Raw genomic sequence first — 27,842 nt, forward strand, 5'->3', positions numbered from 1 at the left:
CTGTTATGTCCTTCGATACTAATAATGGCTATAATGGTCTTAGCTTACATTGTCTCAGATGTGATCTTTGCTCTGACACTCTTTTATTTCTCTCTCTTTTTTTTCCTATGTCCAGCTTGTGGTGGAAACTTACACATGGGCGAAGGCATTTTCGACAGCCCTGGCTACCCAGACGTTTATCCCCCGAATGTGGAATGTGTCTGGAACATTGTCAGTTCCCCTGGCAACCAGCTGCAGCTGTCCTTCATGTAAATCCTTTTTGTTGGTGTATTGTTTCAGTGCTGATAAACCTTAGGAAGGAAGTGCTGTTACTAATAGCATGGACAGCCAACCACAAAGGTGCCTGTGTAACTGCTAAAGAGAATATGATGGGAGCTTAGGAAGTCTTTCTCCAAATTTCCTGTTTTAGTCATAGTTTGGGTTATAAATACCACTAAAATCCTCTTAACCATGGTTTCAGAACCTGGGTGCTGGTGGATCATGCCTGTAATCCTAGCTATTCAGGAGCCTGAGATCTGAGGATCTGGGTTCAAAGCCAGCCAGGCAGAAAAGTTCCCATGAGACTCTTGTATTTCCAATTAACTATTCAAAAACTGGAAGTCGAGCCGTGGCTCAAAGCTGTAGAGTACCTTCTTGAGCAAAAGAACTCAGGGACATTGCGATTATCTTGACATTGTCCTGTCTGGCTCTTCTGTCTGACCAGGCCAAGCATCTGTGCATCAGGAACGAATTGAAAATATGAACTGTTCTATTGGATGAATGATTCTATTTGTAGAATACAGTTCAAACAGTTGAGGTTGTTTCTTTGATCTGTCATCAAGACAGTGCCTTTTCAAGGTATAAGGGCCATTGTCTTAAGTCAAAAAGGCATTCTACATGGGGGAAAGGCAATGGGTGTTGAAAGCTTCATTGTGTGTGGGGAGGATGTTTGGGGCATTTTTGTCTTCATTAGCATCACATAGTTCCTAAAGGGAAAGCTATTGTCTGAGTCCTTAACCTGACTTAGGTTATTTTATTTAAGAAATACTTGTCAAGACACTACAAAGTATTACACGTAGAGGTCAGGTGCTACTCTTAGTAGGTGATTTGTATATAGTCATTGTTTTTATGACATGGTCCAAGGTCCTTCATTCGTTCTTTTAGACCACCTAACTTGCCAGATAATAGCGCTTCCTGTTTGATCTTTTTCCCCCTATCTGGTCTTTTCCTTCCTGGTCTCTATTAATCTCAGATGGTCACCACTGTGAAGTTCAGTGGTTGTCAGAAACTTGGGTTATACACTTGGAATATTAAGACATACTGTTCTAGTTCTTGGTAGACTTGGTGACTCATACCTGTCATCGCTGCAACTCGGAAGTGGAGGTGAAAGGATCATGGTCTGAGGCTGGCCTCACATCAAAACCACAAGATGGAAGTGGCACTGTGGCTCAAGTGGTAGAGCGCTTGCCTTGAGTTGAAGAGCTCAGAGACAGTGCCCAGGCCCAGAGTTCAAGCACCACAACTGACAGAATAAAAAAAGCATAAGAATTTCTCCAAAAAATAATGAAAAGCAAAAAAGGGCCAGGGGATAAGGCTCAAGTAGTAGAGCACCTACCTTGCAAGTGCAAAGCCATGAGTTCAAAATAGTGAATTACTTAATGAAGTTATTAATAAAGATTCTAGGTCCTGGCCAATTATTGATCAATCAAGATCATAAAGCTACCTAACTGAACCCTCAGGAGATAAATTTCTTCCACAGAGGGATTTAAAAAAAATCTTTTTAATCCTAACTTCACTGTTAGGATGAAAGATGTAAAAATTAAAACGTGCAGCACAAGATAGTTGCATTTTTCTTAGGCTGAGCTATTTCTGATGAATTTTCTGTGATATACACCAATACAAATGGACAACATTAGGCTCTCCTCCCAGTGCAGGGTAAGATGATAAACATTGAAAGCGGATTCATAGATGTTAAATCATAGTTACTGTGTAGGACATTGACTGTTTCTTCCCTCCCCGGAGAGAGAAGTTGACTGACTACTTTGTGTTATTGCTTGAGTTTATCGTTAAAATGGATCTTGTAGATTGCAATATGTTTGTTTTTGTGTGGATGATGATGAGAAGGACAGGACTTCATGAGGAGGTTGTGAGTTATTCCTGCCTTAGTCTCAACTGATTCCAGTTTGGTGCTTAGGCATTTCCCCAGGGTGTGAGGAGAAGCATGAGTCATATCCAGTTCTAAAACATAGAGTTGGCAGTGTGCATGTTGTGGTGGTAAATCTCAGTAGGGACAAAACTGGAGAATGTAATAATATATGGTGGAATTTGCCGCAGAAGAGAGAGGAAATAAAAATCTCAAGAGGATCTTAAAAAATAAAACAAATATTTAAAGGAATCAGCAGAAATTCTACTCTTTGCTAGCAGAGTGCTTTTAGGAATTGATGGGTTTTGGCTCCAAACTGAAACAAGATAATGAGAAACAGCAGTGTATTATTTTTGTTCCAGACTGTATTTTTTATTAGCATTTTTAACCAAGGGGGCAGATTTCATTATAAAGTGTACCAACCTAAAACAAAAAGTTCCAAGAACTAGAAGGCTTTTCTAAGTTTATTCTGGTTCATATAGGTATTGTGTTACAATAATTACTAAAACAATGTCATCTCTACTTTTTAGCCATCAATTATAGCCTGGAATTTAGGATAGACTTTGCAATCTTCTGGACCAATGGGTAGAACATTAACATATGTTTTGATGCATGCATGGTCCTGTCTAGCATTCTTCTTCGGCTTCTACTTCATCTACAATTCATTTACTGGAGTTGAGTAGAAATGTTTTAGAGGTAATTTCATGTAATTGTCCTTTAGAGGAAAACAATATGCCTTTCTTCCCATTTTGCTTTCTGAGAAGCCAAAGAATACAATTTCAGCACATATCATATTGTCGGTAATAAAACTGAGCGGATCTAAATATGGATTCAGATCAGTTTCTTACAGAAAAAGACCGTAGCTACAACTTGGTACTATGTCATCAGATCATCAAGGCAGTAAGGAAAGGTATATAGTTTACCTTCCCTAACTTTCCCAGCTTCTCAACTACTAGTTATAGCTTGCTGCTTAAACTACATCTAGAATAGAGTCCAGGTGGTCCAGGCCATAATCTTCTAGGTTGATAGGCTCAGAAGAGCAAACACTCCCCATTCTTCTTCCTAGAAACCCAGCAGTGCCAGTGTCTCTGTTAGTGAGAAGCTAGGAATAGAATAAACCAATCAATTTTCTCAGGAATCTTCAACTGTGTGCCCTTGAGCGCTTGAGGTGCCAGGAGGCTTCATTCAGGCTTGCACTCCATTGAAGCCCAGAGCAGCACTGTCCTTACCATAGTGGGAAATATTACCCCATTTCATTTTGAACCTTCACTGAAAGATACACGGGAAAAGAGGACTTTCTATATTCTTGAAATGCTCTTATGTTTTCCCTCCTTACAGTAAGTTTTAGACCATATTTTCCTTCCTTTCTTTGTCTTTTTTCTTTTTAGGAAATTCTCCCTTCATCTCTCTATTTGTCTACCTGTTTATCCACCTATCTGTTTGTCTGCCCATCTGTCTGTCTATCTATCTATCTAATATCTATCTATCTTGGTGGTTCTGGGGTTGAACTCAGAGCCTTGCTCTTGATAGGAAACAATTATACCACTTGGGATACACTCTCAACTTTTTTGCTCTGGATATTATTCAGATAAGATTGTCAGACTGAGATCTTTTCCCCTTCTGCTTTCCATGTAGCTAGCTATGTTCCACGTTTCTTTTAGGTTAGGGTCCCACTAACATTCATCCCTGGTCTGGCCTTGAATCTTCTCCTCACCTTCTCCTCCCAAGTAGGTAGCTGTGTTATAGGAACAAAGCACCATACTTTGTCCCAGAAATAAATTGAATATTGTCAGACAGCAAATGACCTATGTTTTGAATGTGATGTGTATCCTTTCTTGATACTTGCATGTGTGTGGCTCAGGGCATCGTGATTGATATTTTAATTGTTTTCTATTTACGTATGTGTTGCAAGAGTCGTTTTGTATTCCAGATATTAGAATTTTCTGGTGTTTGTATTCTTCTTGGGTAAATAACCAGGAGGAGGGTTTATGGGATAGCTTGGTATGTATTTAATTTTCTAAGAATTATTCAAAGTACTTGACCAGAATATAGTCCCAGCAGGAATTTACAAAAATTTCCAATACAGCTGTATTCTTATCAACATTTGATCTTGTCAGTGTTTTCTTCAGCCATTGTGAGGGATTTAAATTCATACTCTTTGTGATATTTGACTTGCATGACTCAGATGCTCTCTCTCTTTCTCATTCTCACTGGACATTCAGTTACTGTCTTACGAATGCCTGCTTCACTGTTGTCCATTTTTAATTTGCTGATTTTATCACTGTAGGAATACTTTTTCTATTCTAGCAGCTTTGTGTTTCTATTAAATACCTGCTTTACAGTTATCTCCCCTCACCCTGAGTCAGTCTGTGTGTTGTCTAATATTTGCTTAATTATAGCCTTAATGAGGAACATTTTTTAATTTTTTTCGGTGAAGTTAAATTTATTCACTATCTTACACGCGGTGCTTTTATTGCATTCTGGGAAGGAAATAGTTGCCTATCTCTAAGTTTCAAGGGATTTTATTTTTGTGAGAGTGAAGCAGGAATATGGCAAGTTCTAGGCTAGCCTAGACTATTTGTATGACCTTATTTAAAAAAAAAAAAGTAGATACTTACAAACAGCATATGAGTGTGATTCAGAAGAATCCCAGAATATGTTCTGTTGTACTAATTCCTAAAATATTTTTTTTCTCTCCAAATCAGATCTTTCCAGTTGGAGGACTCTCCGAACTGTAGCAAAGACTTTTTGGAAATCCGAGAGGGAAATGCTACAGGTCGCTTGGTGGGACGATACTGTGGAAACTCTCTGCCTCACAATTACTCATCCATTGTTGAGCATATTCTGTGGGTCAGATTTGTGTCTGATGGCTCGGGCAGTGGCACAGGCTTCCAGGCTGGCTTTGCTAAGAGTGAGTTGGCCCATTCCAGGGATAGCTTCCAGAATATGTCCTGAACACTAGAAATAAAGATGTATTTATCAGGGGGGGCTGGGAAGGTGGCTTAGTGGTAGAGTACTTGCCTTGCATGCATGAGGCCTGGGTTCGATTCCTTAGCACTACATAAGAAAAAAGCCGGAAGTTGTGCTGTAGTTCAAGTGGTAGAGCGCTAGCCTTGAGCTGAAGAGCTGAGGGACAGCACCCAGGCCCAGAGTTCAGGCCCCACGACTGGATTCCCCCCCCCAAAAAAAATAAATAAAAATGTATTTATCAGTAATGCAGGAAGCAAGAATCATTCTAAACTCTCTGCCCTTCTTCCATCTTGACTTGGTGAAATTATAAAATAATTTTTAAAAACTAAATTATATATGAATGTCTCATTAAGAGCAAGAAAGAGCATTCCCAATGGTTTTAATATTTTTAAGCTCGAGTTTCTACCTAATGTTAAATTGATTTTTTATGATATTGTGCTAATACATTCCACACAGGGCATATTTCTGTCAAATGTGTTTAATTTGATCCTATAGACTTCATTAAATACAAAATTAATATTGAGAGTTGGCTTAACACTCAGTGTCACTGATTTTTATTTATTTTTTATTACTCCCCCCCCCCCCCCCCCCCCGGTCTCTCTCTCTCTCTTTTTTTTTTCCTGGAGTTCTGCCAGACAGAGGTTCTTATCCCTGATCCATTCATCCAGCCATTTCTGTGCTGGTTATTTTCAAGATAATTTACCAGTCTTTCAAGGGCAGTCTGTCTGTATTGGATTTATCATTGTAGCTGGGAGAGCACGTTACCAATCCCCAACTCTTGGTTAGAAAGAGTCTGGCAAACCTTTGCCTCTAAACACAAGCTGCTCAGTCTCCTCAGTGTATAGGATTATAGTCATGAGCCACCAGCCTTTGGCTGCCACGTTTATTTTTTCACTTGACTTTTATATAATTGGCTATTCTATGTGTTCAATTTTTTTTTTTATTAGAGACTTTTTTAAAGAGTAAGAAACAGCTGAAGGGGAAAAAGATATTAAGAGTAATAAATTTTCCTGGGCTGGGAAGGTGGCTCAGTGGTAGAGCACTTGCCTTGCATGCCTGAGGCCCTGGGTTCGATTCCTCAGCACCACATAAGAAATAAGCCGGAAGTGGCGCTGTGGCTCAAGTGGTAGAGCGCTAGCCTTGAGCTGAAGAGCTGAGGGACAGCGCCCAGGCCCAGAGTTCAGGCCCCAAGACTGGACCCCCCCCCCCCCAAAAAAAAAGAGTAATAAATTTTCCTTTTTGTAACACCAAGTGAAATTAAGAAGGATAACCATCCCTTCCTCTTCTCATGACCTGTGGGGGCTGGGTAACCTTTTCACATGGAAAGTTATCACCTCTTAGTGTACCAAGCAACCATGTCAAGTGATGGCATTCCATTCACAAAATCACCCTTCTCCAGGGTATCAATGGATAGTTCAACAGCCAAACAGGAAATAGTATTTCTTTCACGAGTCAGAAAAGTAATCAATGTCAGATAAAAAGCCCACCCTTTTCAACTTCCCTTGCCTTTTGCTTTGTTTTGTTTTATTTTCTCATTTGATTATAGCTCTATTCTAAGTATACTTGATTTACTCCTCTATTTATTCTCTCCTAGTATTTGGCAATAATAATATTGTGGGAAGTCATGGGAGAATTGCCTCTCCCTTCTGGCCTGGAAATTACCCTGATAACTCCAACTACAAGTGGACAGTAACTGTGAACACATCTCAAGTTATCCATGGCAGAATCTTAGAGCTGGACATTGAGTTAACAACGAATTGCTATTATGACAAATTAATGGTAAGTTTTCATAGGCAATCTGGTATTTATAAATGTCCATCAGATAGCACTGGCAAAAGTAAATCCAAACAGCTGAAGGATGCTTGGGATAATCTCCCACAAACCATACTTACTGCCTACTACCTATACAAAAAGAATTCCACTAACGTATTTATCATGTTGTATTCTGTATTGAGGGCTTTTTAGAGCATTAGTGTAATTTAACAGTTGATACATCAAAGCATGCCTGGTGTCTTATTTATTTTCTCTTAAATCCCATTATCCTGATTGTTTATATGTTAAAGTGTTAACAAAAAATCCTTTAATATATCCATTAAAATAAACAAAAAAGAGACCAGGCACCTGTAACTCATACCAGAAATCCTAACTATTCAGGAGGTTAAGATGGAAAAGTGTAGACGACTCCATCTCAAACTCACCATCAGAAAGCAGAGCTGGGTAACAGCTCAAGTCAAGCAAAAACCAAGCAAATGCAAGAGCTTAAGTTCAAAATCCAGTATTAGCCCCCTCTCCTCCCATGGAAGTTGTGATCACTACCATGCTCATAGTGAATACTGTACTGTATTGGATCCCTGATGGGTGAGATCCTGTCTTATTCCCTTGGATATTCAGTGCCTTGACTAACTCCAAAATCTGATAGATGCTCAAGATATATGGAAATAATTGTTGAATAACCTCGAAAAAAAAAGAGGTTCAGTTAAGGACATATTATTTGTAGCCGTGAAATTTTTGCTTATAATTGGGAAACTACCACATAATGTGTTTCTAAATAGTTGGATATTTAAAACCAAATGAGAGAGATTTATGGAATGATTTGAATACACTGAGCCCTCCTGGGTTTCTGTGTTATGGAATCATTTTTTTCCTTTTTGGGGAGCCAGGAGCTCTTCTGGAACATTGTTTCCCTTTCTCTCCATGAACCTTTCTTTCAGTTTGATTTGCCTTTATTCCTAATTCCTTCCTTCGAGGCCCTAAAACAGAATTATTGAGTATTGTTCAGTAACTATCCTAGTTTCTAGTTTTCTGCCCAGAAATTTTACTGCAAAAGTATCTAATAAACTGTATCCATTAGAGCATCTTATTAATGTAATTTGGTCAAGGAGCTATCAGTATTTTTGAAGCACCATTTATTACTTGCAATTATACTTTATATTTGATGATCCTTGCTGTTTCAAACTGAAATTAAATGTTTACTTGTTGATCATTGACACCCCCTCCCCCCCCCTGCAATTCTGGTAAAAATTGTAATAGCATAAGATATCTTCTTTATTTAAGAACTGAATTCATGTTTAATAATTACAGGCAATGTATCTTTTTAATGTAATTTTCTTACAAGGAAACCTAGAATCTGCTCCTTAATTATGAATGTTGAATGTTCTGTCTTTTTCATGCAGCTTTATGATGGGATTGATACTCATTCCCGTCTCATTGGAACTTACTGTGGAACTCAGACAGGATCATTTAGCACCACTAGAAATTCTTTGACTGTTCACTTTTATTCTGACTCTGTATTGTCGAGGAAAGGATTCCTTCTGGAGTGGTTTGCAGTGGATCTTCCCAGTGGGATTTTACCGACCATCCCTCCAGGTATGTTTGCTAATGATTGAGGTGCTTTCTAAGACTGATAATATAGAGACCAGTATTGTAAGGGATCCACTGAAAACATCTGGAGAAGAATAATCAGAGCCCCAAACATCTTCCTATAAATGTCCACATATCTGCGTGTGTGTGGTGGCAGGCGAGTTGTATGTGTGTGCCATTAAGGCTTGAACTCAAGGCCAGGCCACTGTCTCTTAGCTTCTTACTTAAGGCTAGCAGTCTACCACTTGAGCCATGGCTCCACTTTTGGCTTTGTGGTAGTTAACTGGAGTAAGGAGTCTCACCGACTTTCCTTCCTATCCTGGCTTTCAACTGAGAACCTCAGATCTCAACCTCCTGAGAAGCTAGGATTACAGGCATCAGCCAACAGCACTGGCCAGATGCATTTCTAAATTCATACTATTTTCCTTCCTTCCTTCCTTCCTTCCTTCCTTCCTTCCTTCCTTCCTTCCTTCCTTCCTTCCTTCCTTCCTTCCTTCCTTCCTTCCTTCCTTCTTTCTTTCCTTCCTTCCTTCCTTCTTTCCTTCCTTTTTTCTTGGTTGATTGTGGAGCTGGGACTCATGGCCTGGGTGTGCTGTCCCTGAGCCTCTTTGAGCTCAAGGCTAGCTCTCAATTGATAAATTGACCCTCAGCAACACTTCTAGTTTTTGAGTATTTAATTGGAGTTAAGAATCTTACAGGGATTTTCTGCCTGGGCTGGCTTAAACCCCTATTCTCAGATTTCAGCCTTCTGAATCACTAGGATTATAGGTGTGAGCCATTGGCATCTAGCTATTTTATATTTTGAAAATCCAGATTATATTTTCATATAAATTAGCTATTTAATATTCACACAGTTTACTTTTTATACTTTCCAACAACCATGTAAGTGATTGCTCAAAATTTTGTAATGTAAATACCATACAGGTGTGCACAGACACACAGACACACACACACACACACACACACACACACACACACACACACACACACACACACAGAGTATTTATGGATAAAGCACTAGAGAGAAGTAACCTTTTTTTCTCTAGATTTACTTTTGTTAAAAACAGCACACTGAAAGTTTTATTAAAGCCAGTAAAGCTTAGTGTTTCCCAATATATTAACTCCTCAAGCATTGCACACAGTGCTTCTTATATATGTACATATTTAATTTAATTCAAGAGATATTTACTGAGGATTTATCACGCATGTAGTAAGGACATTAAGGAAGGAAATCAAGACAGGATCTCTCTAGGAATATAAAAGAAATTTCAGAAGACAAAGCCCTCTTATGCTATTTAAATAACAGTAATTAAATGATTAAGGGCAAATGCAAGTGGTACTGCCAGGAAATAAGCAAGCAAAGAAAACAACTTTCACATGGGACTAGGCCCATCTACAGCATATTCAACACCTCAGGTACAAAACCAGCCACAGTGTGAGTAGGAAATGCACTGTCATACTTCAGGAACAAATGTTATGATTTAATACCACATCTCTTTCTTGTTCACAGTAGTTAGCTCAGGTAAGTAGGTATCTACCATTGTCACCGTCCCTCCATAAATCAGGCTATTGGATTTTTCTGGTCCAGGACATTGCCTGTGACCATGGTTTGGGGCAAAAGATCTCAGGAATATCTCAATCTTAAAGTGCTTAGCTGGGCGCAATTGCTCATATTTATAATCTCAGCTATTTGGGAGTCAGAGAGTGGAGGATTGCAGTTTAAGGCCAGCCCAGGCAGAAAGTTAGTAAGACCCTATCTCAGAGAACAAGCTGAAAATTATGGTTCACATAAAATCTGACCCTAGGTAAAAATGTAAGACTTTATTTGAAAATTAATGAAAGGAAAACATTTTGCCTAGCAAATTCGTAATCAGATAGCAGTGCACATACGTGTTCAGTTCTGCATTCTGATTTTACTATTATTCTGGCAAAATGACTTCTAAAACATGAAAGAAAAAAAAACAACTAAAGCAAAAAAAGTGCTAATGGGAAAGATTTTTAGAGCTTCTGCTTAGCAAGCACGAAAAGATCCTTAATTCAAACCCTATTATCACAAAAACACACCAACAGCGAAAGTGCTTCATACAGAAGGGACTTGTCTTTTGCTCATAGTTCAGGGACTAAAACTGGCCAAAAGCCTGTTTCGATTGATCCTAGTAATCCAAATCCAACAGGATTTTCTAATACAACTTGAATGTCCCTTGTGCAGAATTTTTTTTTTTTTGTCAGTCATGGGGCTTGAACTCTGGGCCTGAGCGCTTTCCCTGTGCTCTTCAGCTCAAAGTGAGCGCTCTACCGCTCGAGCCACAGCACCATTTTCGGTTTTGAGTCTCTCGGAGTTCCTGCCTGGGCTAGCTTTGAACCGTGATCCACAGAGCTCAGCCTCCTGAGTAGCTAGGATTACAGGCGTGAGCCACTGGCACCTGGCCCTTGTGTAGAATTCTTGAGGCTAGAGTTTAGAGTTGAACAGCCCTAATGTGCAAAATATAAAATTCTCTGAAAACTTTTTTTGAGTGCCCTGTTGGGGCTTACACATATTTTGGCTTTCAGAACATTTCAGAGTTCAGATCTTCATACTAATGTTGTATGATAAACAGTAAGACTGTGTAGAGAGCACCAGATTCCAGCAAGTAAGCCAATATAAGTACATTGAGAGTCCCAGAAGAAGAGGTCAATGAGAAGGGAAACAAGGTTTGACAAAGTAGTATCTGAACAGTTATCATATTTGACAAAAATAAATATGAATCCATATACCCATGAAACTCAGCAGACTCCAAGAAGGATAAACTATGTACAGCTACACAACTGTCAACTGTCAACTGTTGAATAGAAGAGATTATCTTGAAAGCACCAAAGGCCCATGCCTATGACTTGTCATGTAAGAAATTCACAGTAAGAGTCACATTTAATGCTGACAGCCACAGGACAGCGGTTGGTGGATTCCCATGCTGAGATACAATGACTGTCATTCAAGAATTCTGTCCCCAGCATTGTATCCTTCAGAATCTGCACAGATGAAAACCTTCCCAGATAAACATACATTAAAAGAATTCCTTGCTCATAGATTTGCCTCACAAGAAATACTAAAGGGAGAGCTTCAGTCTGAAATGTGAGGATCTTGAATATTGTTACCACCAGTTTATTAGACAGCAGGGACCAGGGAGATACCTGTGTAGTAAATGTAAAAGGCAGCACAAATGTAGTTTTGTTTGTGAACATTTTCTTCTACCATCTTGCTATTAAAAGTTAACTCCGTAAGGCAATAATTATCAAACTACATCTAGACAAAACTACATCTGGATAAAAATGTATCTGAAATAATAAAGCCTGCAATTTTTCCTTATGCTTTACTGAATATATCAACCATTAAATTTAGAAATTATTTCAAAATCACACAGATAGAAGTAACATTAGCCATGCTGAGAAAAAGTTGAAGAAATGTCACAAGAAGGTGGACCGTGTAATAGTTTAATCTCAGTGACACAGGTAGAGAAATCTTTCCATGTGTGTTTATTCATGCTCAATTAAAAATCAGCACTCAATATCCAATGGGTTATATGGCAGAGTTTTTGGCAAAGAGGTAGAACACAATCTGTTTTTTCGTATCCAGAAGATAAACTACAGAAATGTTAGCTGAATGATCATTGGCTTTGACAAAATAACCTATCAGTTTTTATTCAGGAATTTGTCTCACTGGTGTTGCTTCTCTTCAAGGTAGTATTTTAAGGTGGAAATGTTCTGGTTCCTTTCGCATTAAGGGTGTTTCAACCATGCTGCTTTTCTCTCTCCAGGTTCTTGCGGTGGGTTCATCACTACAGGAGATCGGCCCATGTTTCTTTTCTCTCCTGGGTGGCCAGACACATACAGTGATTTCCTTGACTGTACCTGGATCATCCACGCTCCTGACTCTACTGTGGAATTCAACCTCCTCTCTGTGGATATTGAGTCTCATCAGACATGTCAATTTGATAAACTTGTCATCAGAGATGGTGAGAAGCAATTTGAAAATTCCCAGTTTCTGCTCTGACACATAGCCATGTTCAGTTATTCTCAGACTTGCATATTGCTATCGTCTATTGTGTATGAAATTCCATAGATACTGTGACCCCAAAAGCCGTCAAATTCCAGAACTGCTTACAATTTCTAGACAATATAAGGACAGTGTTAAGTTGCCTGTTACAATTGTTAAGGACATCCCATTCTTCCTACAAGAAACAAGCAAACAAAAATCTTGTGTGAGAGGTCTTAGTAGGGACTATACTCTGAATGTTCAAGTTGTGCTACTTTTTCATTCAGAAGCCTTGGCGGCAGATCTTGTGTCTATGGAAAAGTATTTATATTTATAATATATGTATTTCTCCTTGTCCCCTGATCCTGGGGGTAGAACAAGTAGAATTAAAGGGTAGTAGTTGTTATAAATTTCCTTTATGTACTGGTTTGGTGAAGAGGCATGTGAACATAGTTGTGCTGGACAGTTTGCACGGACTGAGGTGAGAAGTCAGAAGGGACACTAGAACCTCCAAATGAGTACATTAGCATTTGTTTCCCAGAGTGACTATCTTCTCCCCCCCCCCCCGCCCCCAGTCTTAATATCACCTGGAAAACTGCAGATTCTTAGCAAAAACAAGGACACATTTCGTTGTTGTCCCTCAGATTGTGAATTCACATCTAGCCTCCTAGACATTCTCTCTCTCTCTCTCTCTCTCTCTCTCTCTCTCTTTGTTGTTTGTGGGGTTTGAACTCTGGGACTGGGCGCTGTCACTGAGCTCTTCAGTGAGCACTCTACCAATTGAGTCTCAGGGCCACTTCCAGTTTTCTGGTGGTTTATTGGAGATAAGAGTCTCAGGGACTTTCCTGCCTGGGCTGGCTTTGAACCTCAATCCTCAGATCTTAGCCTCCTGAGTAGCTAGGATTATGGGTGAGAGCCACCGGCGACTGGCTAGACTCTAATTCTTTGACCTCTCCCATCCAGTGTATGTGTGTGTGTGGGAAATCAAATGGTAGGTGTATTTATTCCTCTCTATGAAAGACTCACATCTTCCCCCTGTTCCTCATCAACAAATAGCTGCAGGCACCCTGCTCTGAAACCAATGCACTCCTGTGAATATTAAATTTAAAATTTGCATAGTGAAATAAATCTATCCCACAGAAAATCTATTCTTAGTGTAAAAGCTTTTTAAAAAAATCTTCAGTAGATAACTATCAGTGTGCCAGAAAGGGTTGTTCTTTAAGATCACAGTCTATTGATTTCCATTTTGCTCTATCAGAACTTGGTCCTGGAAGCCTAGACCATAGGAAGTATTTTCTTAACTTCATTGTAGTACTTGCCTAAGTCACTAAAGGAGCCAAAGTCTGTTTAATACTCATTTATGACAGATGAATACTTACCTCGAGGGATTTTTGTGTGAGAATTGGAAAGGAATAAATGTAAACCCAGAGCAAAGACACAGCATGTGCAGGTGCAGAGTTCAGATCCTGTAGGTGGTCATTGCTAAGAGGTGTTTATCAGGACCATTGATCAGTAACTTGAAAAAGCTCATAAGAAATGATTCCTACAGATTCCTTTTAATTTCAAACAGGAGTAGGTACCTGAAAGCTTCATTCATACAGGCTCATGCCTGTAATCCTAGCTACTAAGCAGGCTGAGATCTGAGGATCACAGTTAAAAGCCCAGGCAGGAAAGTCTGTGAGACTCTTATCTCAAGGAGAAAAAAACAAAAAACTGCAGTGGAGATAGGGAAAAAAAAAAAAAGAAAAGAAAGAAAAAAGAAACTAGAGTTGCTGAGTCTCTAACATAGCAATGTGTTAGGTGGTGGGTATTTTTCTATTCATTTTAAGTGTTAAGCTTTTTTAGGAATCAGATTTGAAGTGCTGCTTTGTTCTTTACATCAGCAGGCTTTGGTCGTTGGGTTATTTATTGCTTCTGATTAGCAGGAACTTGCAACATTTTATAAAGCTGGTCAGTTGTGCCCCAGCAGTGACACATACCACAAGTGCAATTGGCCAGTCAGTCTTCAGAGAGGCCCTGGTAGATGGGGAACATTCCCAGGCCACCCAAGCACTCTTGGGAGAATGGAGTCATTTTCCTACCTGCTATTTCATTTGTATTGTTTAAGACAGAATCAGTCTTTTCTAGACCATTCCCCAACACAGTTTACATAGCAAACGTTTTTCCAAACTGAGATTCTGTGGAACTACATTGAGCTTTAAAGAAAATTAGAAGAATGCAAAGGAATTGAAGGAAGGAAATAGAAAGAGAAAGAAAGAAGGAAATAGAGGGGAAGGAAGCACTGAAGGTGAATGACTTCTTGATGCTGGTCTAGGACCAGAAGCTGAGGTATTTCAGACACTTGACCTCCAGCAGTCTGAATTACTGAGGTAGGAGCCTCTATTGAACACATACAAACACAACTCCTAGATCACCTTCTAGCCTCCTGGGCTCTGATTTTCAATTTTAGCTCCAGAAGCCAGTTTGTGGAACACTGAAACTATTTAAAAAATTTTCCTATGCAAAAGGGAAAAGGAAAAGGGCAGGCTATAACACAGCACAGGTAGGCCTGCAATACCCTTCTTTTTAAGAATCCCATGATCTCCTTAGGACCTCTGCTGTTCAGAGACAAATGCCCTCACCACCTCGGGTTTCAAATGAGAGTGTTCTCACACTGATGTTTCCTCTCTTCTTTCACAGGAGAAAATGATGTGGCCCCTCAGCTAGCCACTGTGTGTGGCAAAGAGATCCCTGGCCCCATCCGGTCTACAGGAGAGTACATGTACCTCCGCTTCACGTCCGACTACAGTAGGACCGGGGCAGGCTTCAACGCATCCTTCCATAAGAGTAATGTTCCTGGCATTTGACATCTCCTCTCTTCTTGTCTTATCTCATGAGCTCTTCTTTGTTTATTCCCGGTTTAATTAGCTCATTTTCCCCTGCCAGGACACAGAGTCTAAATCAGGAGACAGATCTCTTCTATCTATGGATGACTATCCTTGTATGTAGTACTGATTTCTACTACCAGAAACTGTTGGGCAAAAGACTGCCATGCCTTTAGGGGTCTGAGTGGTCTTCTCGCCCTTGGAGGAGGCTTGGGCAGGGTAGGCCCAGAGCATGGACCATTCCTAAGTGTAGCTGCGGGCTGTATTTGGAAGAAAACCCAAACACACAACACATGAGCCAAGTTTTCCTCAGTCTACAAAATAATGAGCAAACACGATGTTGAAGATTTTTTTCAATACCAATTTCCAAAGCCGCTTGAGGTTTGGTACAAATTGTCTATTGTCCTTGGAATACAAATGGATGAGATAGAAAAAGAAATGTACACAGTATCATGTATATAAGATGCTATCATTTCGTACATTATAGAGACTCAAACTTGTAGAAATCTGTTAATAACTTTAAAATAGATTCAATTTAAAGAAGTAGACCATGGAATGAGGAAAGATGGTCATATATATCAAACATAACTTAAAGGAGACTTTTAACTTCACATAAAATAATAAACCTAATTCTGTCTTTACTTTTATTATAAAATAGCTTTTATTATATATGTGGTGACAGACAAAAAATACCTTCACCCACAAGTAGTATAGGCAGTATTATAGTTTAGTGGTAGAAGAGACTGGGTTTGGAAACAGGTAGCGGTAACGTAATTTACCACCTCTGAAATTTAATTCAGTGTGAGTTTTCTTTGATCAGTTGATGGCCTGTTTAGTCTGTAACAACGGAAATCAATGCCTGTTCCTTCTTTCTTCTACCTTCTTTCCTTAACTCCCAACAGCTCAGTCTTTCTTTCTCATATGTGTATATTGATGTGTGTTTGTTTATGTATCCTTTCGTTTGTGTGTAGTGACAGCATAGCCAGTGTGACGTATATATGCCTATGTGTATGTCCATATTCAACAGATCTAGAAAGACGTCAAACTTTCATATGAAAAATGAACTCTGTATTCTGCCCTCCATACACACAATCTTGTTCATTCCCCACTTTTATCAACATAGTAAATAAAAAATAAATCTTCAAGTTACGTAAGCAAAATCTTGATGCTAGCCCTGATTCTGCATTTCTCATACCCAACATTGTAACCATGAGTAATTCCCAATGATTCTACCTTCACAGTAGCTCTAGATTCCAAGCACTGTTCTTCATTTCCCCTGCTGCTGTCTTTATCCAGACCTCTATTTTCTGCTCTTGTCCAGGGTCACTCCTCCTTGTTAGATACTCTGCCTCTGCCTTTCCCTGATCCACCTCTTACATTCTGAGCACTGCAGACATTTGATAACTTACATCAGCTTCTGCTGTTCTGACACCCTAACCCTTTGATGTTTCTCATTTGTCTCTTAGAACAAGCCCTTCTGCTCTCTGCATGGCCTAGCTTTAGAATCTCTCATTCCGCATATCCAGTCTGACTTTGTTATAACAGAGCAAACATTTATACTGGGGTGTTGCAGGTTCTTCTCCTACAAGGCTGCCTAGCTTATACCCTCATTTCAGCTTGGTCTCAGCTCAGCTGTTTCCCTAAGGATAGAACCTTCTCTAACTTCCCCAGACACCGTATACTGTGCCTTTCCTCCTCCCCCTTTATTTTTCTTTATTTTTTTTTATTATTGTGCAAATACCATACAGAGGGGTTACAATTACATGGGCAAGATAGTGAGTACATTTCTTATTAAGCATTGTTGCCTCCTCCTTTGTTTCCCCTTCCCATCCCTTCCCTCTCCACCCCCATGCCTCCCCCACCCCAGTTACAACCCCTCTACCCCCAAACCTGCCAAAGTTGTAAAGTTCATTTTCCGACATAACGTCTTGTACATCTCATTGTTGCAAAGGTTCCACCTGTATCCCTATTTAAACAGTTTGTTTTTTCTCTTCCCCTCCACAAATTATATCAACATCAAATACAGTGAAAGCAGGGCTTATACCCTGGCAGAGGTACTATGCAGATAGTGTGTGGTGATTTTTTTCACAATTTAATAGTAGTCAATTTACCTATAAGAGGGTGCTAAGGAGCAAGTGAAATTCTTCTAAAGTCTCTTCATCAACAACTTTAGGATACAGAGGATGAAGAATATAAGATCCCAGAATCCATAAGAGAGGTACATTTTTCACCTCTCAAAGACTTTGTATAGATTGGGTAGGTTGGCGAGCTGCAGGACATTCCATCTTGTGTGAAAGGCTTAGGAGGCAGAAGGTGTGGGCAGAGAGCTTTATGAGCAACATGTGTTCCACTGTGTACTTCCACGATTTGGGGAAGGATCCGGGCACTTCACTCTGCTGCCTGAGTGGATTCTCTCTTTCAATACATACTGCTACTCTACAGAGTAAAACATAGCACATTTTCTACAGAGGTTTTCAAAACATTCCTCCGCTCCATCCCAATGCATGTCTGTGGTCAGTCGAGGAATAACTGTCCCTCTGAAGGGGACACATAGCTGACCATCAGAAGCAGTATTCCAATCAGGTTCCCTTTCCCATAGATTTTCAAAGAGAGGTCATCCGAAAGCATCTCTTCTTGCTTCAAAAACTCAACAACGTATTCTGTCCATCTTTCCTGGAGGCCATCTTCCTCTGTCCAGTCCCTCTCAGGACTGTCTAAGGCAAACTATGACAGCCCTGTGTCCCTATTATGTACCTCTACATCCCAATTCCTAACAGCCACAATAACAGCATGAACTCCCGATAGTATATGTTTATTCAATGCTGCCTCTGCTAATCACTTCCTACCCTTGAGTCCCAATTAGTTTGGGGTCTCATTTCTTTTGTCTCATTCTTATTTTATCTATTCTCTTTCCTTTTGGAACCCCCCAAGAGAAAATCAGAAAGACAAAAACAAAAACAAAACACACAATCCAGTGGTCAATTCTGTTTTCCTAACCTACTTTTTTTTCTGTTTTTGAAAGGTTGTGGTGGCTATTTGCATGCTGACAGAGGGATTATCACATCCCCTAAGTACCCAGAAGTCTACCCTACCTCCCTCAACTGCTCTTGGCACGTCCTGGTCCAGAGTGGCCTGACCATCGCTACCTACTTTGAGCAGCCTTTCGACATTCCAAACAGAGACTACACTTCTTGCAGCCAGGGAGATTACTTGGTGGTAGGTCTGGCTTGCTATTCTCTCTAAATCCTGGTGTGACATTTTCTTTCACGGCCTATGCATTGATGGGGTCGTTTTCATTCTGCTTTCTCAACATAAATGAGTTAATGCAACTGTAATATGTCTTTTCAGCTAAAAAATGGAGCAGACCTCTCTTCTCCACCACTGGGACCCCAAGGAGGAAACGGTCGATTCTGTGGCAACCATCCTTCATCCACTCTGTTCACATCCGATAACCAAATGTTTGTTCAGTTCATATCTGATCGGACTCAAGGAGGCCAAGGATTTAAGATCCGATATGAGGCAAAGTATTTGGGTAAGTATTTGCACTGCTAGTTCAGGAGTAAAGCTATAATCAGGGTACATTGTAAGTTAACATGGATACGTCAAAATGAACCCCCCTACTACAGCCAGTCAATGCTAGTTAAAAAAAGAAAGATTATATATTATGAAAAGAATACGTCCCTATGTTCAAGTACTTACTATAAGCTTGATACATTGAATATTTTTAAAATGTGCAATTGTAAGTTAAACCTAAAATGAAGGTAGAGATTGAGAGTGATGCCTAGCAAAAAAGAACTGAAATAAAGCCAGATCGTTGAAGAGACAGATGGGAAGGAAGCCTGACTGACAGAGACAGGAAGTTAATGTTGTGGGAAGATACTGAAGATTTGAGGAAGGTAGAGATGTAGATGGATTTACTGAGAACAAGAACAAATAAGAGAGAACACACGGATAGTGATAGGGCTTTCATGTAGTTCCTTTTATTTTCTTTCTTAGAACTACAGGCATTGTGCTAAGGATCAACAGGGAATGGGGAAAGTACAATGTTCAGGGAGTAATGTTCCAAATGTCTGTTGTAACAGGATAAGGGCTCCATAGAGCTGAGATTGATGAGCCTACATTTTCAGTGACAACAATTTTTATAAATTCTCAAACTGGACAAACAAAAAAATTGATATTTGAGTCTGCAGCAAAGATATATATCAAGGGTAGTTGAAGATGCTGGGTTGTGATTCAAGGTTGGCTTATTCCTGTAACCCTAGCTGTTCAGGAAGCTGAGATCTGAGGACTGCACCTTGAAGCCAACCTAGAAAATTAGATTTTTTTTTTTTTTTGGTCAGTCGTGGAGCCTGAACTCTGGGCCTGGGCGTTGTCCCTCAGCTTTTCATCTTAAGGCTACTGCTCTACCACTTGAGCCACAGTGCCACATCGTGCTTTTTCTGCTTATGTGGTGCGGAGGAATTGAACCCAGGGCCTTATGCATGCAAGGCAAGCACTGTACCACTGAGCCACCTTCCATCCCCGAAAATTAGATTCTTTAAATAACACACACACACACACACACACACACACACACACACACACACACACACACACACACACACACACACACACACACACAAAATGGGGGAGTTCTGGGCAATGATAAATTCAGAATCTGGCTAAGTATCTACATGACAATGACAATCATATTGATTTGATTTAGCAGAGGCAGTATCTCTGTAACTAAGTCATTGGACAAGATAATTTCACTGGGACTTTATATCTGTTTATACTTGCCTAATGAGCATACTAGAATTGCCAAATAAGATTCCTTTAGTTTATAAAAAAGCTTTTTGTCTTCTTGCCCCAAAAGTCCAACCCATTATTTTTATGTCCTGGATCCCTTGCTCTTCCACTACATCTCAATCCTGAAAAAATAAGACAAAATGTATATCCATAGAGTTATACAGAGCTTGGAACTCTTCATCATGTCACTGAATCCAACTGCTCTCCACTGCCTCCTCTCCTGTGTGACATATCCTCACGTGTATCCTTGGCACTGTATGTCTGCAACATTTCATTAGCTCTATGAAAGAATATATTTTTTCTCTTTTTGTCTGTGATGGGGCTTGAACTCAAAGCCTGGGCACTGTTTCCGAGCTCTTGTGCTCAAGGCTAATGCTCTACCATTTTGAACCACGGGTCCACTTCTGGTTTTGTGGTGTTTAATTGGGCATATGAGTCTCACAAACTTTCCTGCCATACTTGTCAGCCCCACTCAACCCTTTACTTGCCTAAGGAGAAAATGAAATTCCCTGTGGAAGGAAATCGACCCAGAAATACAGATAGACTGAAATGCAGACAGGTTGATTGATCACACTGTGTTTCCTGACAGCCTGTGGGGGGAATATCTACATCCACGGTGCCAATTCTGAGGGGTATGTGACCTCCCCCAACTACCCTGCCAATTATCCCCAGAACGTTGATTGCATCTGGATTCTAGAAGCCCTTCCAGGCCGCAGCATACTGCTGACGTTTGAAGATCAATTCAGTATTGAAGCAACGCCCAAGTAGGTCACTTCTATTTTAATGTTTCTCCTACCCATAGCTGTCATGACTGAGAAGAATCTACTCCTTTTCTCAGCAGTACCTGGTACAGAGGGAATCATGGGACAAAAAGGCAATCTTTCTGTCTCCAGCCTCTCCTCTCTGTCTCATCAGCTGAGCAGATTAAGGACACAGATAGTATCCTAGTGACCCTGACCCTGAACACTTGCTCCAAGAGACACTAAGGGTGGTTGTTGAAGATTTATGTTATTATCTGTTCTTCCTCCCATAGGAAAATATAGTGCTTTGGGTAGAAGCATATTTATCTGCTCAGCCACTCATTCAGTGTCATAGATGATAATAGCTGCTTAACAAATGAGAGCTTGTATGACACCAGGTCACAACAGGGTCAGAAACAGCATATAAGCAAACACAGGCCAATTTCTTAAGCCTTGATTCAATAAGGATTTTTTAAGGAGTACAATACAGAGTATGCCTTATAGTATAAGAGACAAGACTTCTACACAGTCTATAAAACTCCTTTGGGGTTTTCCTTTTCATTAGTGGAAAGTATGTATACATTTGCATGAATGTATGTGTGATAGATAGAAGAATGTGTACATTAGCAGACTTTTGCTTGCTGTGTCTGAATCCTGAATGTAGTATTACGCTTTTCAATGGGCATTACTTGCCTGGATTTCCTTTCTAAGAAAACATTAGTAAAGACTTGGCTTCTCTTATTGATATAGAATATCCCAACTGAGATACTCTGTTAGTCCTGGTTAGGAAGCTGCTAGCAAAGAGTTCATCCTAAGTAAACTATGTGAGATTTTCCTGTGAAACAAAACACAAGCTCTGCTGAATTCCATAGGGGTCAGTTTGAAAATGACTTTCAGACTGATAAAAGTAATATAGAATGTAAAAGGTGAATAGCTATAAAGCAGCGTAGTACACAGATGCCTGCCTTTCTGATCTACTAATTATTGTATGAGCCTTAAAAAAAATACACCGCACTTTAAAATGACCTGACTTTTTCATTTATCTGCTTCATTATGCTTAAATAGCTGAAACAAGATGTTTCAATCAACAAATAACTGGCATGAGTCTTAAACTGAATCTTCAATGATTTAATAGGTTTCTCAAAGAAAGATAGTGACATCTTCATTATTAAAGCAATTGGCCTAATACATTTAATGGATTATTTTTTCCCCCCACTTTAGTTGTACTTCGAGTTACCTGGAAGTTCGGGATGGAGCTGATTCAAATGCCCCAATACTTTCCACGTCGTGTGGGATATCTTTGCCCAGGAACCAGGTCTCCTCAAGAGAGATGATGTATTTGAGATTTCAATCAGACAATAGCCCCACCCATGTGGGATTCAAGGCCAAGTATTCTATAGGTAATGATAATTTTTTCCATTAAATAGCAAAGTAGTGGTACAATGAATAGATCAAAATCATTCTATAACACTATATCTCCTTCAAAAAGTCTTTCTATTTGCTTAACTTTAAGAATTATTTTAAAAATAGACATAAGCATGATGTGGAAAGCCACAGGCATTTGACAGTGTTAATTCCTCCTTTCATTTTCCTGTGAGGACACTATTTTTAGTAGATGAATATTTCATATGCTTTTGAAATTTGTTTGTGCATAATACCTTGCTACATTGATTCCTTCTTTTCTTCCTCTTGCCACGAAATAAGTATGGTATTATTCAAACAATGAGCTTGTTATCAAACAACTCAACTATGAACATCAACTTTGATCTTATTGACAGAATTGTTGAGCTTTCTTCCTGCCAAGTTCTGTGGGCTGTGCCAGTAAAAAGCAGATATTCTAATGCATATTAAAAACAATATGGTCATATGCGCTTAATTATAATTTGCTATCTCTTAAATCGAGACATTATCCTAACCTATGTGTTTAATACTGCAAAACTTTTTTTAAAAGCCTTGCTATGACAAAGTTTAACCTATATCAACGTATATCCTGAGTCAATGACATATAATTCAATCTACCTATCACATTCAGCTAGTAAGAGATAATCAAATGCTGTTTTCAAAACCCGTTATGACAGTGTATTGTTTATTGGTAAAGAAACTAAAAAAATGGCAAGTATCACCAATCAAGCACATTACCCATTTTAACTGAGTTTAGTCAGTCATTGATGGCCTCACTGTTCAACAGAGTATGGCTCTATTGAATCATTGCACAGGGTACTAGACAGACCATATCAGTCTCTCAGTTGCCTCTTGTCCTGACGTGTACTGGCAACTAATGGCTCTCATGTAAGGTCCCAAGAGTCTTAATGTGACATTACAGAATGTGCCATTCAGTAGTCATCTTCCATGTGGCATTATTGACTGGACTTAAAGAGTTGTTTCTCTTCCTATGAACAGTACATCTTGAATAACAAGGCAAGGCTCACTATACATTTTCAGAGTTTTTGAAACTTCAATTTATATGTAGTTGTGCTTATAAAGTTTTCAAATGTGATGGTTTATCTGTTTAATCTGTAATAGAATCTCTCTCTTCTCATCTTGCGTAGCTCAATGTGGAGGAACAGTAGCAGGGCAAAGCGGAGTGATTGAAAGCATTGGCTACCCCAGCCTTCCATATCCACACAATTCATTATGCCAGTGGCATCTCCAAGGCCTCCAGGGTCACTACCTCACCATCCGTTTTGAAGATATTAACCTTCAGGATTCTCCTGGCTGTGGAAAAGACTTTGTGGAGATCTGGGAGAACAACACCTCTGGTCAGTGAAATATGTAGGCTCCCTTTTATGGGAGTTCACTTTTTCATGTACCTTTGCAGCCTCTATAGTTTCTTCTGCTTCAAGGAAGGCATAAAATCTATGGTTTACTTACTCTAGCAAAAATGTAGATCACTTCTCTCTGGGCCACACAGCAATTCCTTCCCTTGATCCTATTCCTTCAAAATGGATCCCAGAGCCCCTGGGCTCATCATGGAGCTCATCTTGAAGCCCATACTGAACGAGTGCTATGATAGGTAAGTGTCTTGTTCTGCTGACACTCAGAGCCCAATATAGTTTTTGGAGTGGCTTACATTAGCATGAGGAAGAGAAAGGGGAATGGTATCAAATGCACCCTCGTGGCTCTGTTGACTCTGAGCATTGCCTTAACCACACAGACAAGCTTTCTTTGTGCTGAGATACTTTTCCTGTAAGTGGTTGAATTGTCTTCAAATCTTTGAATATACGGACGTTTGAGTATGACTCTTTGCTTTCCTTGCCTGTAGTTATTGCTTCTTCATGAAAAAGTTTTGTCTGGTATTATTTTCTTTGTGCCTGCGGAATGCCTTACATAGTTGTTAAAAGAAATATGTGCATATTTGTACATACACATCTGTGTACATATGTGTGTATACATATGCATATTTGTATATATGCATCTATATTTATACATACTTATATATTTATTTATTATTTGACTTCCATAGCACATCTTTTGGGCAGATACTGTGGAAACACCATTCCTGCCCGTATAGAAACTTCTAGCAATGTTGCCTTGGTCAGATTCGTCACAGATGACTCAGTTGCTTCCTTAGGATTCAGACTGCAGTTTCAATCCAGCATTGAATGTAAGTTTATTGGAGAAATGTTAAGTTTATTTGAATGTAAGTTTATTTGAGAAAAAAAAAGATTGATTTCTCACAGTGTAGAGGAATCATGCTAGCATTGGCATAAAAACACTGTGAAAAAGCATAGTGTCTTCTTAGCCTGTACAGTTAATAGAAATGTGTTTCTTCGGTCACAGTAATAAATGAGAAATTACCAATGTGGTAACTACTACAAAGGAAGGAAATGAGCATTAGAGAGCTGCATTATGGGGTTGAAAAGAACAGGGTTCATCCATCCTAGCGTTATCTTACCTAGTGTTCATATTCTCTACAGTCCTGATAAAATCAGGTGGTATAAGCTCTTGTCTAAGAAACTGGATGATTTAGCCTTCTTTATGTTTACTACATTTATTAGTACCTCATGTGTCTTGGGCCATGAGGGCCATTAAAATACTGCCAGTAGCCTATCATCTATGAAAGCAACGATTAAATATTAATTGAGATTAAGAAGTGAAATTATGTATGCTCCTTAAAAGTGCTTGCTCACATACATACAGCAATAATGCCTCCCTTGGGATGGGGCTCAATGGTAGAGTGCTTACCTAGCATGCTAGTATCTCTGGTGTCTTGCTTTCATGCCTAACATAAAACCAAAATCATATGGTAGAGCACTAGCCTTAAGCAAAAAAGTTCAAAGATAGCTCCCAGGCCCTGAGTTCAAGCTCCAGGACCAACACACACACACACACACACACACACACACACACATACACACACACACACACACACACACACACACACACACTCACACACACATACCTCATATAGTAATAAATGGTGCAGTAATCTTTTCTAGCTTTGATTTGATTGTGAACGCTCTCATTTTTCCCCCTTGTTCAGCATGTGGTGGGGATCTACGGGTCCCAATGGGAACTTTTACTTCTCCCAACTACCCCTTCCCTAATCCTCACGGCCGGCTCTGTGAGTGGAGAATCACTGCTGAGGAAGGAAGGAAGATCACCTTAACTTTTGATGACCTGAAGCTGGGAATTCGACCATCCTGTGAGAATGAACATGTAATTGTAAGTGCTGCTTGTGGCTCTGTCTGGGATATCATGATCCATTGTTGAAGGAGTCTACTGTCCCATAAAAAAGTTTGTAAACTGGGTCAGAATATTGTGAAGCAAGCAACTGAATCGCAGACAAATTCTAGATCTTTTCTATAGAACGAAGCCACCACAAGCTGTCCAAATAATGGTAAATGCTGCTTTAAAAGACTATCCAATGTCATTAACATACATCAGGGTCATGCATGGGATAAACTTTGTCCTGTGCCAAGACAAGTGACTTGCCGGGGCACATCTGTTCCTTAACAGCAGCACTGAGGATCTCCTGAACCGGGATGCCAGCTCTCTTTGTTGCCAACTTCACGTGCTTAGACATGTGCCTTAAGTGTTCTTTGCTTTCTTCAGCTAAGGAAAACAAAGTCCATCAGTGCAAGTAACCACTCTGTGTGAGTACAGTCCAGGAGTATACAAATTGGATCCGCCTTAGTATATTTCTACAGCGACTTTTCCTGCTTTTACAGTGTTTGTTATGTCAGTAAATACCAGTTAACAATTTCTGGCACCTCAGTTTTCAGTTCTTGATAATGATTCTGGAGTTTTCTTACACCCTATGATGAAGCTGGGTACAAGTTCCATTCACAGTATCTGTAAATGTCAGAATCTAACAACTTCCTATCTGATCTCTCTACTTCCCCTCTTGGCTCCGTACACTCTCAACACAACAGCCATTAAGAGGCTTTCAGATCTAAGTCAAATCATGCTGATTCTAGAGACTGAACTCGCTTACTTAATGTGCAAAGGCTCCAGGTTCAGTCCCCAGCACTTCAACAGAATTATCTAATTAAATCAGAAGGTGTTGCCCCCCTCCAGTTAAAATTCTGTTCATGGCCACAAACTGGTAATCCTAAGTGTTCAGGAGGCTGAGATCTGAGGCTTGTTGTTCAAGGCCAGCCTGGAAAGGAAAGTCTACGAGACTCTTACCTTCAATTAACCAGTAGAAAACTAGAAGTGGTGCTGTGGCTCAATGTGGAAGAGTGCTAGCCTTGAGTGAAAAAGCTCGGGGATAGCACCTCTGCCCTGAGTTCAAGGCCCCCCCCCCCCCCCCACCACCAAATTTTTTTTTCTTGTAATTCTTCTCATCTTTTTCAGAGGGAAATAATAGTAAATCCTTAGAAAATCCCACCCAACCTGACAGTATTGGCTGCCCCTTTCTGTCTCATCTCCTTTACTCTCTGCTCTCTAGGATGAAGCTTTCATGGCTTCATTCCTGTCCTTTGAATATGCTGAGGCTCTCACATCAGGCCTTCACATAGACCACTGCCCCACTGCCTCCATTGGAGATGATCTTCCCGGATGGGTACTGGTCCATGTCCTTACTACACTGAGGTATCTCTGAGGCCTTCCCTAAGTACCTTGTGAAGTCCATTCTGAGACCCTGCTTCCCCACATTGTCATTTCCCAGAACTCTATACCAGCCGACATACTCATGTATCTGTTCATCTGTTTATTGCCTGTTCCCCATCCAGGAGAGCTTTCAGTCACTTACTTTCATTCACTACTCAGTCACAGTGTCTAGACATCATGGAGATAATCACCATTAACTTTTTAAAATAACAGGCTGCTTTTGTTTTCAGATTAGTTCTTCTATTGGATAGTGAATTTCAAAGACTAAAACCATCTGTGCCATTCCACTATCTTGTCTTGCCCCAAGGTGATCTCAGTCAACCTCCAAATTTTCCCAAGTTCTAATATCTAAAGAATTGAAATGTCTATTCTGAGACACTGAAAATGCAGATCCCACTATTTTACATGACAGCCAGCAAACGTTAGAATACTTTTATTATTATTAAAGGAACATTTTCCTAATTATTCAGTGAATAGATATGCAGACAAAGATGAAGCAGAAAAAGACGAATGATTCCTACCATGTTTTCAGGCATTTTCTTATCTCTTCTGTGCAATGCATAATGTGATATGGCCATAATTATGTGATATGACTTCCTGTGGTTATAAATATAATGGGTGAATAGCAAGCAAAATTTGGTTATTCAGAAGAAAAATTATATAAAATGCGGTCATACTAAATTCCTATTACTAAAATTTTCACATATATGTGGGATTATCTCCTTTGAATTTATTTCACTAGTTTCAGAGATAATTAAAACGTACCCTTACTATAATTGTAAGGGTTCTTTAGCACAAGTATGGGCATGCCTCACAGAAAATATAATATGGAGTCGGCAGCCTTTAGTGATGTGCTGATTGCCCAATTCCTTATTCAGGTGGGCTAAACATAAACCCAGAGACCTTGTGGAGTATTCAGATGGAAAAAGTGGAAA

The 27,842-nt window shown here is 39.7% G+C and overlaps 1 protein-coding gene across 1 annotated transcript in view; it reads left to right on the forward strand.

Moving 5' to 3' along the window:
- Cubn (cubilin) overlaps positions 1-27,842 on the forward strand; it is a 233,934-nt gene that overhangs the window by 142,031 nt on the left and 64,061 nt on the right. The window contains exons 36-48 of the mRNA XM_042685932.1: positions 116-248; positions 4,828-5,033; positions 6,687-6,871; positions 8,266-8,458; positions 12,244-12,441; positions 15,141-15,287; positions 18,348-18,541; positions 18,674-18,857; positions 20,703-20,877; positions 22,075-22,253; positions 23,403-23,612; positions 24,317-24,457; positions 25,337-25,518. Of these exons, the coding sequence (XP_042541866.1) occupies positions 116-248; positions 4,828-5,033; positions 6,687-6,871; positions 8,266-8,458; positions 12,244-12,441; positions 15,141-15,287; positions 18,348-18,541; positions 18,674-18,857; positions 20,703-20,877; positions 22,075-22,253; positions 23,403-23,612; positions 24,317-24,457; positions 25,337-25,518 (2,327 nt within the window). The remainder of the gene's footprint in view (positions 1-115; positions 249-4,827; positions 5,034-6,686; positions 6,872-8,265; positions 8,459-12,243; positions 12,442-15,140; positions 15,288-18,347; positions 18,542-18,673; positions 18,858-20,702; positions 20,878-22,074; positions 22,254-23,402; positions 23,613-24,316; positions 24,458-25,336; positions 25,519-27,842) is intronic.

Source organism: Dipodomys spectabilis, unplaced genomic scaffold (genome assembly GCF_019054845.1).
Source record: "Dipodomys spectabilis isolate Male_0828 unplaced genomic scaffold, ASM1905484v1 ptg000096l, whole genome shotgun sequence".
Classification (NCBI taxonomy): Eukaryota; Metazoa; Chordata; class Mammalia; order Rodentia; family Heteromyidae; genus Dipodomys; species Dipodomys spectabilis.